The sequence below is a fragment of the Podarcis pityusensis genome, assembly GCF_964106645.2.
Source record: "Podarcis pityusensis genome assembly, chromosome: 3".
Taxonomy (NCBI): domain Eukaryota; kingdom Metazoa; phylum Chordata; class Lepidosauria; order Squamata; family Lacertidae; genus Podarcis; species Podarcis pityusensis.
In genome coordinates, this window is record NC_138026.1 from 63,141,659 (window position 1) to 63,158,882 (window position 17,224).

Here is a 17,224-nt window from a genome sequence, read left to right on the forward strand (position 1 = left end):
CTCTGTAGGGAAGGAGGCTGTGTTTCAGATATTTGGGCAGTCTTCACATTTGTAATTATGCCTATGCTACTTGATGCAGCTGTCTATAGGACTGAAGTATGCATCCACTGACACCCTAGAGGTATCTTTCATGTTGTTCTTATGGTTTTCTTAACCCACATGTGAGGAAGTGATTTGGAAATGGCTGGTGAGTCGTAGTCTTAAGGACATGTGATTGTAAAGACACATTTATCACGAGATGCTGTGATGTTTGGCAAAGATTCCCCCCAAATGGCTTATCAGATGTGTCTCTTATACTTGTGTCTCACTATTGAAATGCTACAGGGATACATATCTCCATCCATGTCCTGTCCACTTTGCTGCATGCATTTGGGGACTTAAGTAGTGAAGTGGCCAACATACTCAGCTTAGCTGAATGGAGGCATGGGTGGCTGGCTCTCCTCTGTGACCTTGTTATAACACCACTGCTGATGGAGACAGGCTTAGTTTATGATTGATTAGGAAATGTACAACTTATATCCCCTTAGAGAATGGGTGTGTGATTTTCTTTGAAGCTGTTATTTGAAACAGTTCTTTTCTTATAGCTTGGGGGGTGGGGAAATCTCAGTTACAAAAATAAAAAGCCAATTAGGTCATATCTCAAAATGTTGCCAATGCAGTATTGTCCCCCAACACACATTATGGAATGCCTTGTATCACTTAACATTAAAAGGGATGTCAAGATGCTTTCCACCATTGCCTTCGGGAGACGGTTCTATGTTGTCACTGATTTCATAGCTAATAAGTATTTCCTCGGGATATGCCTACATTTTCTTATTCCCATATCCATGAGATTGTGTTTAGCAATAATTCAAATTAGAAACAAATTTGTGTTCTAAAGTATTTTACCCATTCATATTCATGAGGGTTTCTGTGGTCTGGATTGGCGCCTTTGATTCCTATTCACAGGTGGACAGAATGTAGGGAGCCATTTAGTGTGAGGCTTAATCAATTCACAGGTTTTAGTAATGTAGCTATCCTTGATTATTCCTAGAAAAGTATTGGTCTCTTAACATGGTCACGTCTTCATCATCATTGCAGCAAGGTGTTGTTTATTTTAGGGTCTTCCTGCAAATTGTGTTGCTGTCCTTCACATTGCTCTGCTTCTGAAGGCCAGTTGGTCAGGCACAGGAATATAATTCTAAGCAGGTAATACTGGAAAGAATAAGTTTGAAATCCAGCTTGCATGCAGAAGAAATGCTGCATTACAGCTTGCTGTAATACATTTAATAATAGCAGTAATACTTTTGAAATATATATAAAAAATTAAAAAATTGTCCAGTAGCACCTTAGAAACCAACTAAGTTTGTTCTTGGTATAAGCTTTTGTGTGCATACACACTTCTTCAGATACACAGATAATATTTTTATTATTTATACCTCATCCATCTGCCTGGGTTTCCCCAGCCACTCTAGGCAGTTTACAGTACTTATAAAAACATAGTAAAACGTCAAATATTTAAAACTTCCCGATACAGGGCTGCTTTCAACCATTTCTAGACAAGAACACATGTTTATATGATTGGGGACCTGCTAGCTCAGTTACAGGGTTAGATTACAGGAAGCATAGGATTTCATTTCTGCAGATAAAAATGGGCAACCTGCTGGAAGCTGGATCCATGTCCATCCTATATTGGAAAGCCAGTCAAGAAAAGCTGGCAATACAATTGTTAGCATTATTAGTACCTCACATCAGTCGGCTAGTTATCAGTTGGCTGTAAATCTCTAATATTCCAGACCCTCACCAGGATGAGATTCCTGTCTTGTCTTCAGCCCACACATTTTGGGAAAAGCAGCCAAAAAACTTTTATGTCCTAAGCATGTTAGCAGATTCTTTGAATACTTGCTGAATTCTGATCCGGCTATCAAAGGCTCAATTTCATAATATAATCTAGGGTAAGTGTTAATCATAACAAATTATGTGGGCCAGACTTGAGCAGCGCCATTTCTTAAGTGTTTCAGGTGTTGACAGGGAAGGTTGAAGATAACTGCCACCCATTCTCTTTTATTCAAATTTCATCTGGCTATGAATAGTGTTGAGGAGCTGGGAAACACTTGGGACTTTGAAGTACCGGTAGGTACTTTTATAGTGAAAAGCAGGACTTTTACTGTGTTACTATGTTAGCTTTCTGAACAAAGCTACCACTGCTGTGCTTTAGCACCACCTCTGCAGATGGCCAGATGGTGGCATTGCAGGGATCAGATGACCCAATTCAGCAGAGGTTTGGTGACATGAGACCAACAGAGTCCTACCAGGTCTTATAAAGCTGTTAACTCTGGCTCATTCTGAAGAATTTAGCATTGGTGGCACTCTAGACCACAAGCCCTGACACCCTTGGGACCTTTTGCAAACAGGAGAGTCATGTTCGTCCACCAGCCCTGATTCTGTCTTGAATTCTCACACACACACCCCTTTAACATTCTGCATCTCGTTCTAAAATTCCTTTGTGATTGCCTCTTTTCTGCTTCCTCATTTCCATGTTAGTGGTTTTTCTGATGTTCCTGATTACTGCCACACACCCTTTCCTTGTGGCTTTCTTTCTGCTTGGCTTCCTATGTGAGAAGATTCCTCACACAAGGGTAACCTCTGGTATTTTCGATGTATATCTTAGAAAATGGCTTAACAAAATCACTACTGTAAAAACAACTGCATTGGTTTTATTTACAGCAGAGATGGTGTATATTGGCACTCTAATATTTTAATCCACAGCCAGAATGGAAACTTTGGAGGTCCTGGCCTGGCTGCCGCAACATCATAGTGAAATTATTGGAATTGTACAGCCTTTGAGATATACAGTATATATATCTTTAATTTTTTAATGCAGGTTATTCAAGCGGTCTTTTTCGGGATCTGCGTATTGACAGACCTTTCCAGCCTCCTTACTAAAGGAAATGACAGCCAAGAACAAGAAAGACAACTAAGAAAACTCATTTCCCTCCGTGATTGGATGATGGCTGTCTTAGCTTTTCCTATTGGAGTTGTAAGTACCATGCAAAGTAATTAACTTCCAGTTTGAGACATGTAGCCCCCAAATAGCTCATAGTATATAGTCGACTAGCAACTTGCACACATTTAACTTGCACGAAGACTCATGTGGACTCTGGCAGGCTCCTGCGAGATCTTGTGGGAGCCTCCCAAAGCCCAGTAAACAATGCAGATTGCTTAAAGGTGCTCCACCTTGCATGGGGGACAAGGCCCACTTGGTGCACTGGCCTCAGAAAGGTAGGGGTGCTGCTACTGCTGAGGGGATTCCTGGGTTGTTCTGACTATACACAATTTCATCTTTCTCTGTGTGTTGTTTATTCTTTATTGCCTGTTAAACATGTCTCGAAGGACCACTTTGTGTAGCTTGCAACACAGTATTAAAAACAACAGTTAAAAACAAGAAAATCAACCACAGGTTTGAACACACGTGCATCACAGAAAGCACAGTTTTTTCAAAGGTATCCACACATAAAGCATTTTGTCATGTTTTAGAAATACCAAGAAATGCCTCATAGAGGTCAGTAACCACCCTGTAGGAGCAGGCACAGATAGAGATGCTGGCAGAGTTCTCCCCAACCAGTTTGGGAGGAAAAACTTCACAAGTTTATAAAACCTGCCTCAGAAGGTGAGCTTTTAAAGCCACAAACTCCCAGATTAATCAAACCTCCCACCACCCATATCTCTGTCCTGTCTGGATTGAGTTTTGGTACATTCACTCTCATCTAGTTCATCACCGATGCTAGACATTAATTCAGAGTTTTCTCTACTTCTCACTGTGGTGAAAAGAAGAAATAGAGCCAAGAGCTATTTGCACACTGGTGGCATTAATCTTAAGTCTTTGGACAGCCTCTTCCAGCAGTTCCATGAGGGTGTTAAACAGTGACGCTGGATGGAGAGGAGAGAATCTTAGAGCACTCTGTAGGACTGCCCCCATTCCAACAATTCCTCATCTTCTTAAGCAAGGACAGAACCTATACATTTCTCTGTTATTTCTATTCTTAATTCATACAGCAGTAATGTGTAAAGCAGAAAATTCCACAATTTATTAAATTCAAATACTGTGTGCAACAGTGGCTTCCGTATTATTGTTATTTTTAGAAGCCCTAAGTGTGCCAGTGTGTAGTAAAGAATAGAAAGCATCATTTAGTTGTGTCTAATATGTTTTTTGTCCTTTAACCTTATTTTCAGTTCCTACTATTATATTTCAGTTAGTTTTTCTTTTACTCATAGCAATACAGCATCATAACAGATGATGTGAAAAATGAGATAAAACAGAAATGTAAGGGGGAAGACAACCCAATGCATTGGGTAATCAAACTTGCACTCTTATACATGATCACTGAGACTATAGCAGTCTAAATAAGAGAGAGGCTCTCCAAAAGAGTAGGAAAAGGTCCAGAAAATGGCAACTAAAATGATCAGTGGAATGGAGCAACTCCCCTATGAGGAAAGGTCGCAACATTTGAGGCTAGAGTAAGAGGTGATACGATAGAAGTTTGTAAAATTATACATGGCATGGGAAAAGTGGATAGAGAAAAGTTTTTCTCCCTCGTTAACACTAGAACTCAAGCTGAATGCTGAAATATTCAGGACAGATAAAAGAAAGTACTTGAAGCAACACATGGGTATGGTTCTTACTCCCACAGGAGGCAATGATGGCCACTAACTTGGATGGCTTTCAAAGAGGATTACATAGATTTGTGGAGTCATGGTGGTGTGGCTATGCTCTGGCTCCATGGAGGCAGGAGTGCTTCTGAATACCAGTGGCTGGAGACTGCAGGAGGGCAGAGTGCTCTTGTGCTTAGGTCCTTGCTTGCAGGTTTCTCACAGGCATCTGGTTAGCCACTGTGAGAACAGGATGCCGGATGGGCCATTCCACATGACTGTTACTATGTTCTTTAAAAAAACAACACTGAATTCTGTTCTTTCTAATTAAGCTTTTTAAAAAGATCAACATTTATAGAATGACAAATTGCAGCTACATCTTGTTCAACCACCTTTGCACTAATGTGTGTTGTTATTAAGAAGAACCCTTCCCTCTTTTTGAATCACTAGTTTGTTTCCTGATTTCAAATTCTTAGTCAGATGACACCTTTTCATGTTGCTTTTAAAGTAGAATAGGGAAATGGAAATATTTCTTCACCATGGAAGAGGGACATTGTTTTCTTCGTATTATTCATCACGTTGCCCATGCTGCTGGGAAGCGAGACTTGATTTTACAAGCTAGCTGGTTCTAGCTATACAAATCATTTACAAGTTTTGTTTAGAAGCTGAAGGAACTGAAGGCCCTGGTTGTAGAACTATTTAACTTTATTGCAACTTTGCCTGATTGCTGGATGTATTTGCAGGAGATGCAGAAACTCACAGGAGATGTAGAAAATCACGTTTTAATTTTGCATGACTTCACAGTAATGTCACAACCTCATGCATTATGCACGTTCACAAGGCAGCATTTCCACGGATCGGGCATGATTATGTAAGCCTTTGTCTCACAATGAAGAACTTTGCTACATCCTGCAAATAAAGCCATGGAATCTAATTGGTGCCACTGATGAAAAACAGTATTCTGCATTCATTTTATTTCTAATAAAGACATGTTCTTACAATGCAGTTTACAATATAAATGTTTAAACTAAAGAACTGAACAAATATAATAAAAGCAGCACCAGATAAAATCATATATAGAGGGCCAGCACTGAAATCAATAGAAAACTTGGTGGGATTAAGAAAAAACGTTTTTGGGACTACTTAAAGGCTGCACAACAGGGAGCCAAGCAGGGTTCTCATGAAACACATATTCTCTGTTTTGTCTTTTTTTTTTTCTGTGTTCAACAGTTGATTGGATACATGTGTCAGGCACTGTTTTATGATTCTGATTAGCTTCAGAGTTACTGCACTAATTAGTTCTCAAAGCATTATCAGCTATTTTCTGGGCTGGTTTCACAGGATTTTTAGAGGAGCATGATGGTTTGTAGGGGTGTTCTAATTTTGTAAGAGATTTGAATTGTAAAATCCAATCGGATCTCTCTGAAATATGGAGTAGAGGATCCAAAGACTCAAACAAACAAACAAACAAATGCCCTTCATCCAAAGGTCAGAGGCTGGTTCACAACATAAAAATCCAAAATGAGAACACAAAATGCATAATAAAACAAAAACTCATTTAAAAGGCTACAAAATGTTAATTAGCCAAAGGCGTGGTTAGAGAGAAACCTACCCATTGTTGTATGTGCATTTGTAAAGAAAATAAAATTGATTTGTGTGATAGCTACATGCCTGTATTTTCTGAAGTGGAAACTGACTAAAATTAGAATTGTTCTTTTATGCATCCTTTTCGTACCCCAGGCATACCTGTGTTTTGGGCTTTCGTTAAACAAATCTGGCCACCTGGAACACCAGATGGTTGCAGCCAGTTTTGCTGAACCATTTCCATCCATAGGCTGACTTTGGTTAGGAGACAGATGGAACTTCCTATCTTCTGCTCTCTATTTTTTCACTTTTACCTCACTGGCAAAGTATAAGTTTTCGTTGCTTCACAAGATACTTCATGTGCTCGCCAACTCTGTTGGACTCACTCCGTTATGATTCAGCTCAACTCACTTTAATTCATTAATATCAGGCCTGTTTTTGTTTCTTTAATGTAGCCCTGAAAGTTCATTTCATGATGCATGTTTCATATGCCAGTTGTGTTTCACAAGGTCATCCTAATCCCTTGCAGTACAATATGTCGTCTTAGAAAAACGGGGGAATTGTATCATTTTCTCCGTTGTCCTGCCTTTCAGTCAGTTGCATGTCAACTGCAGCAAAAGGGGGTGGGGGAGGGATGTGTGCCAACCCCAGTATTGGCACAAGAAAGGGAGCTACTTCTTGCAGAGCATTTTTACTTGCAGTGCCTTGCATGTGGTCCATCATAACTTATTTTTCCTGGCACAAATCTTAAGTTAGCTTGAGCAGGCATCAGTACTCATCCTAACAGATGGACAAATATATTTGAAGCTAGGGCGCTATGCATTGAGAGAGAAGCTTTCTAGTATAGCATTGAGAGAACAGCTCCCAAATTCTTCTTGTATGGCTAAGATAAGATCTGTTTTCCTAAGCAAAAGTTCCGCTTTCGGGTGATTGAAAAGGTCACAATAGATGTTCCCGTCAAAAACTCAGGCAAATGAACCTCCATTGTAGGCTATTTAGTTCATATTCACAACACTTGCAGCACTTATTCCTTCCAAACTATGACAGCAATCCTCTGTGCATTTGAAATATGGGAGCACAATAAACTAATTTATTTACTTATTTATTTATGGCTCTATCATGAAAATGTATCAAAGCGGTTTACAACGGTAAAAATAAGATAAAGCCATACAATAAAAGCATAACACAGAGTTTTCCAAACTTTCGTGTTGGTGACTCCCTTTCTAGACATGCATCATTTCATGACACAGTAATTCAGTTTTACTAGCAAACCGGAGGTTAAACTAGCCCCTTTCCAGCCTTAGGAAGAGTGTGGAGAGCATTTGCGCGACACACCTATACACTGCAGCCAACACACTAACATGTCGTGACACACAGTTTGGAAAGCTCGGGCATAACAAGTTAAAAACAACAAAGTTAAAAACAAAGATCAGTAATCAGATGTGTAAAGGTAAAGGACCCCTGGATGGTTAAGTCCAGTCAAAGGCAACTATGGGGTTGCGGCGCTCATCTCACTTTCAGGCCAAGGGAGCCCATGTTTGTTCACAGACAGTTTTCTGAGTCATGTGGCCAGCATGACTAAGCTGCTTCTGGCGAACCAGAGCAGTGCATGGAAATGCCATTTACCTTCCCGCTGGAGCGGTACCTATTTATTTACTTGCACTGCCATGCTATCGAACTGCTAGGTTGGCAGGAGCTGGGACAGTGAAATGGAAGCTCACCCCATTGCAGGGATTCGAACCACCAACCTTCTGATCAGCAAGCCCAAGAGGCTCAGTGGTTTAGACTGCAGCAGCACCCGCGTTGTATTCTGCAGGAGTGAGCCAATGACACTAAAGGCTCAGTTTCTTATTGTTGTCAAATGAGCCTCACCAACTTGGGGAAATGATCAGAGACACTGCTGCAGATGATCTCAGTGATCAAGCTGGGATACAGTGGTGCCTCGCAAGACGAAATTAATCCGTTCCGTGAGTCTCTTCGTCTTGCGGTTTTTTCGTCTTGCGAAGCACGGCTATTAGCGGCTTAGCGGCTATTAACGGCTTAGCGGCTTTAAGAAAAAGGAAACAAACTCGCAAGAACTTGCAAGACGTTTCGTCTTGCGAAGCAAGCCCATAGGGAAATTCGTCTTGCAGAACGACTCAAAAAACGGAAAACTCTTTCGTCTAGCGAGTTTTTCGTCTTGCGGGGCACCACTGTATAAGGGTTCAGGCGATCCCTGAGGTACCCTGGACCTAAGTTGTTCAGGGCTTTGTAGATTAATACAAGAACCTTGAACCTTGGCTCAGAGTAGATGGGCAGCCAGTGCAGATGTTTTCACAACGGTGTCACATGTTCTCGACCTGAAGCTCCTGTCAGCAATCCACATAATTTCTCTTGTACATTCAGATTATCCCTGTTCTCGTGAACTGGCCTGTGATCTTTGAATGAAGGGCAATATATAAATTTAATAAACAATAATAATTCATTGTTTCTTGCTCAATAAAGCCAGCTGGCATGCATTTGACTTTAGCAAAACGGAACATATTTCCATTGGCATGACTTGATTACAGTTCTTGCTGTGTCCGTAAATGATGGGCAGGGTATTCGAGTTGTTCTTGTTTTGAATCAGGACAATACTTACTAGCTCCCTCTACTTCGAAATGAACTCCTTCGCATTTGTTACCATTATTGACTTCACAAAAATTGTGTGTGATTGTTACTAGCTCAGAGGCTTGTATATCAAAATATGTGTTTTATAACATAAATATAAAGAGTAGGACAGAAGATGTACATGCTTTTGGAATATGAAATTACCAAATTGTTGGATGACAAATCAAGAACTTAATGTTTTTATAAATTAAAGAGTAGTTTAAAAAGAAATCTTGCCTAAAGTTTCACTTATTTAAAAAATGTGGAAATTTTGAAAGGGAAGAAAACAATTTCCCATGTTTTAATATTATGCCTGTTTCCAGATTTTCTATGTCTCAGGATAGCATGTGTGGATAGACGGCTTTATGTGGCAAAATTCACTTCTGACCACAAGACCGCTATCTGGAGAATAGGCAGAGAGATTATCCCCAGTGACACAGCATTGGGCTATGCCAGATATATACTGTGCATTTAAATCAATTAAAAGGAAATTTCTCTTAGAACAACAGCAGTATTTATTTTTACACCATTAAAAGGAAGTGTTAAATGTTAATACAGTACTTTGCCTTTCTTTAACAAAGAACAAACATTTTCTTTCTTTCTTTCTGTTTCTCTCCTTGCTCCAGTTTGTCGTAACAATGTTTTGGAGCATCTACATCTACGACAGAGAACTAGTTTACCCAAAGCTCCTTGATAATTTTATACCACCTTGGCTGAATCATGGAATGGTGAGTACGCTTTCCTTGCTTTTAAAGAACATTGTTAATTGGTTTATTTCATTGTTGAGATCATATATGCTGAAATGTGCACAATGAAAAATATTCAAAGATGTTTACAGAGAAGATTTTTTAAAAAAGAAAGAAAAGGTTTTCTGTAACAGCTGGAGGATCAACCCTCATCTAATTTAAACTTAACTGTACAAGTTCTTGTGCTGTGTATATGACACAATATTAATAAGGTATCTTTTTTACCAAAGATTTGAGCGGTGTTCATGTAGAAGATAAGTATGTTGAGAGGTGGCTCTGAGCTGCATGTTTACCCTGCCCCTTGACCAATGAGTTCTATAAAATGCACAGGAAGCTTGCACACATGGAGAAGACTCCCATTTTGCTGAAATTAATAACTGCAATTGTGGGGACAGGAGAAGAAGTGTGAGTTTGTGTACAGGGCTAAGTGTGTGACCCAGAGTATTTTTCAACACTATTGCGCTATTTTCTGAAGAACAGGTGCTATCTTCTGGTTGTCTGTAGTCAAAGAATATTAGAACACATGGTAGATAAAATTTAAAACACGGCTTTTGCGGTGTTATCTTTTCATATAAACAAATACTTCTGTACAGAGAAGTGCCCATCCCAGACAGTCTCTCCCTGGTGGCCCCCTGAGTCACCCAAAAAGCGCTCCTAGTTTTCAGTGATTATCTCTTTCCCCACAGCCCATCTCATGCAGGAAGATGTCCCAACCAACAGAAGTGGTGTTTTGGAGCGATTGGGGGCTGCCAGTGACAGAAGGGGATGGGAAAATCACCTTCTACTGACCCCCCCTACCAGAAATGCTCTAGATTGGGGTCCCCAACCCTTTGGACCTTGGGAACACAACTGGAAATCACAGACACCACAAAATACCCAGTTTGCTGAAAAAAAACTGGTGATGTTCATAAGCTCCACCTCAACCTCCCAAAACTGGAAAAACATATCTACACACCCTCTCCAAATAAAACACAGGCAAACAAAGCAGTATACCCTCCACAAAAAAGCAGCCAAAGGGAAAGGAGGAAAAAACTGTCTCAATTAAAAAAGAATTGGGGAGGGGCACTAATGTGCCTGGCACACTTGATGTCACATCACATCGTTCGTACACACTTCTTGAAGTGTAGGTTGGCATGTTGTTTTATTTCTAACTTCTAACATTGCAGCAGGCCTCATTAAAAGCCCCTTTAAAAAACAAATGGTTAAGTCCTGTCAGTTTCTGTTTATCCAAATGTTCCTATGACTATAGAAACATTTGGCTGTTGGGGGTTTTCACCACTTCACTGCCTAATGGCTTCTGATGCGTTAGCTATCTCATTATCTTCATTGATAATTCTAATTCTAATTCAGTCTGATGCTTTGTCTATCATAGCATCACATCTGGGATGAGATGATGAAGTCCCCCCCCCCTTTCCTTTTCTTTGTAATAGAGAGAAATCTCTTATTTTTAGCATGGGGCCATATTAACACTTTACAGAGGAACAGAGCCATCATTTTGGCATCAGCTTTTGAGGTAAAAACACAGATGAAAAATAAGGCAATAATGTTACCTGTAAATTAGCTAACTTGTTGTGTTCAATAACAGCTAGGGTGATTGTTCTGAGCACTAAGGGACTGACTTTAATAGGTTCAGGTAGTTCACAATAAACCATTTTAGGAATCATTCAAAAATGAATACGGTAGTTTGAGGATTTAATTTCTACTATCACTAGTGACAGATTCATTTTAACCTTACAACAACTCTGTAAAGAAGAAAAGCATTAATTACATTACAGATAGGCAACCAAAGCTAAGAGATAGTATTTTCCCTACGACTACTTATAGTACAAGCCCTAACCAAGTCTTTTCAGAAGTAAGTCCGGTCAAATTCAATGGGTCTTACTGCCAGTAAGTGGAGTTAGCAGTAGCGGTTGGTGGCATGGGGTAGGCAGATTGGCTTTGCCACTGCATCCCCACCACACTGAACTCCCTCTTCCTCTCGGTAACTGGCAGTCATGGGAAACTAGGGGGTTAGCATCGAGGGCTTCCTAACTTGCAACCGAGTGCCTTGGCTGCTATGTTACAGTAATTCTACCAATTGAATAGGATTTATGCCATGGATGCCACTGAAAATTTTCCTCTCTCTGCCTTCAATGCAACTTTCTGGCCTCAGGGGCATGAACCCAACAGTCATCTTTACTGTTTATGTTCATGTGGCTCAACTGTTGACATACCATCCACCCATCCATTAACCTTGAAACTCAAGTCCTTGGTTTGTATAATTCTGCCATCTTCATGCTTATTTGCAGTTCATCAGTTATTTGTTATCCTTGCTTTAATTACAGATCAAAACCAGAGGAATGTTTTCAAGGAAAGAGCTAAGGAGGGTGATAGTATTAAAGAACAAAATGGCTGGGAGGAACAGGCCGAGCTTCCTTAATGGTTTTCTGAATATTTGTCCTTTTAAAATACGTGAATTTCTTGGTTAATTTAAAACAAATGCAGGTTTAGAGTGCTGTGTTGGCTGAGCTCCAAGAAGCTTTCAAGCTTATGTGCTGGTCCTAAACAGTTTACTTAGAAACAAATCCAGCCGATTTCAACATAGCCCATTTTCAGGATGTAACCTTACAACCAAACCCCATCCCCACCTTCAGTTCCACAAGTTTTTTTCTAAAATCCCGTAGTTAAAAGTATATGTACATCTTGCTATTGCTGCTTTGGTGTAGGCTACTGGACCAGCTTCCAAAGTATCTAGCATAGAATCAGGTTCTTGGTCATATTTGTGCCTGTGTTTGAAAAACCAACTAATTTTAAATAAATTTTATCTTCAGAACATATGATCAGAATTAATGGAATTCATTTTGTAGATTCCCCAGCCCCACCCACCACAGCATGTTGCTATGTTGTTTGAGCTATAAATTAGGTTAATAAAACAAACATAGTGATCGCAGGGCAGTTTCCAACACAGGATATTATATCTGGGACTTTGACAGTTAAATGACATGAGCTAAGTAAGAATCTTACTTAGCTCTAGAGTTAGCTTTAGAACAGTTGTACTAAAATTTCTGCTTTAATTTTCTGATACTGCACATTAAGGGGAAATAGTAACAGTGATATAGAAAAGGTGGATAAATAATACTCTGTACGCACAGAGAGATCGATATGCGTATATATAAAAACACACAGTATATAGGGGTTAAATGATAATGTGCTTTTATCTTGTATTTTTATGCTGTGAACTGCCTGAGATCTACAGATGAAGGACATTATACAAATTTAATATATATAAAAAAATAGCAATGAGGCCATTTCTGATTACAGTGGTACCTCGCAAGACGAATGCCTCGCAAGACAAAAAACTCGCTAGACGAAAGGGTTTTTTGTTTTTTGAGCTGCTTCGCAAGACGATTTTCCCTATGGGCTTGCTTCGCAAGATGGAAACGTCTTGCAAGTTTGTTTCCTTTTTCTTAACACCGTTAATACAGTTGCGACTTGACTTCGAGGAGCAACTCATAGAACGTGGTGTGGTAGCCTTTTTTGAGGTTTTTAAAGACTTTGGTGATTTTTGAAGCTTTTCCAAAACTTTCCTGACACCGTGCTTCGCAAGACGAAAAAAATCGCAAGACGACAAAACTCGCGGAACGAATTAATTTCGTCTTGCGAGGCACCACTGTAAATTAACCTCTTTACATTCTGGCTTATCTAAAATAGTTTACAGTTTAATCGTTGCTGAGATGATGATAACTATGTTGAATAAGATTTGCATGGGTCTATATTGTAGTGGAATAAGGAGGCAAGAATAACAAAACAGCAGGGGGAGGGAAGAAATGGGAAATGCTACAGGTGGTAACTTCTGAACTTGATTTCCTAATGAATGCTCAATCTCTTAGAATCACAGAATTGCAGAACTCCAAAGATCATCTAGTCTTAAACACATATTTTTCATAGCTTATATACAGCAGTGCACTTGTCCGTACTGAAGTGGTCAAGAAGAGACGAGTGTGTATCACTTCACACTTACTTACATTGAGTTGTATTTCCCATTTACCCAGGTTGCATAGATACCTGTTGATACCTCTTAAGAGGTTAGATAGATCATACGTACGTCTGCAGAACCCATGCTGCCTCTACTTCACCAAGACTTGTTTTTCTATATGCTTTTAAATTCTATCTTTACTAATGCTTTCCACCAGTTTTCCCAGAACAGATGTTAAGCTAACCTATCTATAATTTCCTGGATCCCTTTTATTTAAAAACAAACAAACTGGTGTTACATTGGCCACTTTCCAGTCCTCTGATGGCTACTGATCTTAGGGACAAGTTACATATTTTGGGTAGAAGATCAACAATTTCAAATTTGAGTTCTTTGATGAATCTTAGATGGATGCCATTTGAACCTGGTGGTTTGCCCATTTGTCAGTAAGGCAAAAGAGTTAGACTCTTGTTACTACTATTTTCCTTAGTTCCTCAGACTCCTTTCCTGAAATAGTTAAGGCACAGGGATGTACCCTACATCCTCCACTGTGAAGACAGATGCAAATAAATCATTAGGCTTCTATGCAGTTTCCTTATCCTCCTTTAGCACACCAGTTCCTTGTCAACTATCCTTTGCACATGTAGCAAATAGCATAGTGTTACCTTCAGATTCCTTCCTTGGTAAGCATTCAGATCAATTTACAAAGATGTTTTTTACTAAAAAAAGTAATGTTCTCCATTGCACTTTTTGAATCCTGCTTAGTAAGCTAAAACCTGCCTATTTACAATTAAGAAATGTGGCAAATATGACTTAATCAGACCACAATGTGTATTTATATATTAGCATTTCATGGTAGCTCATTTATTTGTTTAATTTGCTTCCATAGCAACTGGATTCCTTCACTTGCTTTTAGAATATTCTTGGTGGTAGTGTTAAGGTTGGTTGGTGTTTTTTAAAAAAACACCAAACAAACTTATGATCAACTTGGTTTAAGTTTGGCAGGCAACATTTCCTTCAATTGAAGACATATGCAAGAGCTGTGTGGACTTACTGTCCAGTGACATACACACCCCCTGCAAAAAAGCCTTCTGTCTGTAACAGAGTACAAAAAGAAAGAAAATCATGTATGGGTAATAATGAAATCAACTTACGTTTTTGTAGGTTAGCAGCAAATCTTTCTTTCTACTTAAGGAAACGAGCATCATTTCTGCAAAAAGTATTGCATTTAAATAATAAAGACTGTTGAGGTATTGCTATAGTGCTGATGTTGTTGTTGGCATCCATCTGTCTCAATAGAAGAGTGTCTCTTCAGGGGTGAACTCAAACTGTTGAAGAGTTGCAGTGCCTGCTGTGGCTGTAGAGACCGATATAGGAGCTACATGTTTTGTTGCAACTGGGGCAGATGTAGGTGTCTGGTTGTGCTGGTGTAGGTGCACCATGGCGTTTCTTCTTTCTGCGCTCCTCCCAGCAGTCATTCCTCCTTTGGTCACTGCTGTGGATAGATGACCTGACTGATTATCTCCAGGCGTTGCGGTCATCTGCAAGGGATTCCCACAGGGCAAGTTTAATGTTGCCTGCCTTCATGTCATGTTTGCAGACATCTTTGTAACACAGAGTTTGCCTGCCAACTGGCCTGATGCATGATGCCAGCTCCCCGTAGAGCATGTCCTTGGGGATCCTGCCATCTTCCATTCTGTGGACATGACCAAGCCAGCATAGATCTCACTGAGACAGGAATGTGAACATGCTGGAAATGTGGGCTTGGGAGAGCACATCTTTGTTGAGACTCTGTCCTGCCATGTGCTCATGGTAGATGTTTGAAAGTGACAGTGGGCTGTCTTCAGAGGTCAGGCAGAATGAAATTGTGAACATGTTCTCTTACCTCCTCCTGGCTTACTGAGTAGATCCATGCAAGTCATTACTTGGTAAATTGTTGCCTATATTCACTCAACTCTTGTATGCCTCAATTGGGAGGCAAAGAGTGCAAGTGGCCACAGCACCTTGCAGATACCTACTTTTCGTAAGACTTACTTCCACAACTTCTTCAAACATTAAATAATGCTGTTCTCCTGGTGCGATCTTTGCCTTTCCTTCTTTCTTGAAACAGCTTGCTCCCATGAAGTAGTCTACAATGAATGGTGTTGGGTGCTAATGTTTGCTTCATTTGCAGTTGGGTAGGTGTGGGCAATTATTTTCATGAATTGGGATGTTCACTATGACAATTGGTTGAAAACCAAGGCCTCAGAAGATTGCTTGCTCTACAAGATCGGAGGAACTACTGACTGGGTGGTTCATGGCATACCAATGCTAAAGTCTTAATACAAATGTGGGATACTGCATTGTACTCTAACATATATTTCATGTGAAACTAATAAGTAAAAAAGGGAAATGGTGGCAATATGAGCCCTCCCTTATGTAGCGTAGACTAAGATATGTATTGCATTGGTACCTGAACTTCCTGCAGAAATGTTTCTACTCTTTTGAAGTTATCTTGAAATTTGCTTTGAGTCCAGATCTACTATATCTTATCCAAACACATTTTTTGTGGTATCTTTTGAATTATTATGAGGTATTTATATGAGAGATGAGTATGTATAGCTATAATATTTTTGAGAAAAAGTACATAATGTAGGATTTGTTGTTGAAATTTACGCCAGGAAGAAAACTGGACTTCCTCAATCGCAATGTTGGTCTTTTTTCTTGGTGATACTCAGAAATACGAATCAGGTCAGACAATAACTTTCACTAGAGGAGGGAGGAAAGCACTCATGGCAGGAGGGCAGACTGATAAAGCCTCAGGTATGTGGGATAAATGGCTTCATTGTAAATTGAGCTATTCAAAAGTGTGTCTCAACATGGTAAAAATTAGCAGGCATCTTGGACACAAACAGTTTCACTTGCAGGAAAGCCACAGCTTGTGCTGCTTTGGTACTTGTTTTTATAGAGTACTGGAGTTCTGGGGAAGTTCTGACACCAAAGATCTACAACCTGTGTTGCAGTTATGGCATCTTGGTAGAAGGGAAAGCATTTAAAACTAAGAAATGTGTATTTGTATAGCAGAAGCAAGGCAGCAAACAACTGTGTTAACTTCATTATGAAATCTAGTCAATTTCAGGAAAATATAAAAGAGGAAACAACATACTGAAAGGAGGAGGTGACAATAGGAGTAGACTGGCATGCTTTAATTTCATTTATTAAATTTATATCCTGCCCTTCCTCCCAAAGGAGCCCAGGTTGGCAAGTGTTGTAAAGTATATATGCTTTACGTTACTGGGTAGAAAGCTTACAAAGGAACAGAGAAATATTTCAGATTATATAATGAATGTCTGACATTTCACTTAGCCCAACAAGGCATACATTCTTGCAGTTTCATTAAGTTTCCTATTAAAATTGTCATAGATTTTTCAAAGAAATTTCTCTCATTTTCCTGCATATTCTGAATTTAAAGGGAGTATGAATGTTTCACCCTCCAAACTATAAAGCCATTAAAAAAAACCCTATTATGATAATATGTTTAGTACATATTATATATGAGGCTTTGACTGAATCTAATTTGTTCTCGGTTATCTGATTGCTAGATAGTTGCATTAGTATATGCCTGAAATACTTGTTCGTGCATTCATGCTATCAGAGAGAAATGCAATGTCTTAAGTTTTAAATGGCAAGGATCCGAACAACTCGC

General features: G+C 39.5%; 1 protein-coding gene across 1 annotated transcript in view; it reads left to right on the top strand.

Moving 5' to 3' along the window:
* AIG1 (androgen induced 1) overlaps positions 1-17,224 on the top strand; it is a 79,087-nt gene that overhangs the window by 20,557 nt on the left and 41,306 nt on the right. Inside the window, exons 2-3 of the mRNA XM_080998590.1 lie at positions 2,864-3,019; positions 9,468-9,569. Of these exons, the coding sequence (XP_080854716.1) occupies positions 2,864-3,019; positions 9,468-9,569 (258 nt within the window). The remainder of the gene's footprint in view (positions 1-2,863; positions 3,020-9,467; positions 9,570-17,224) is intronic.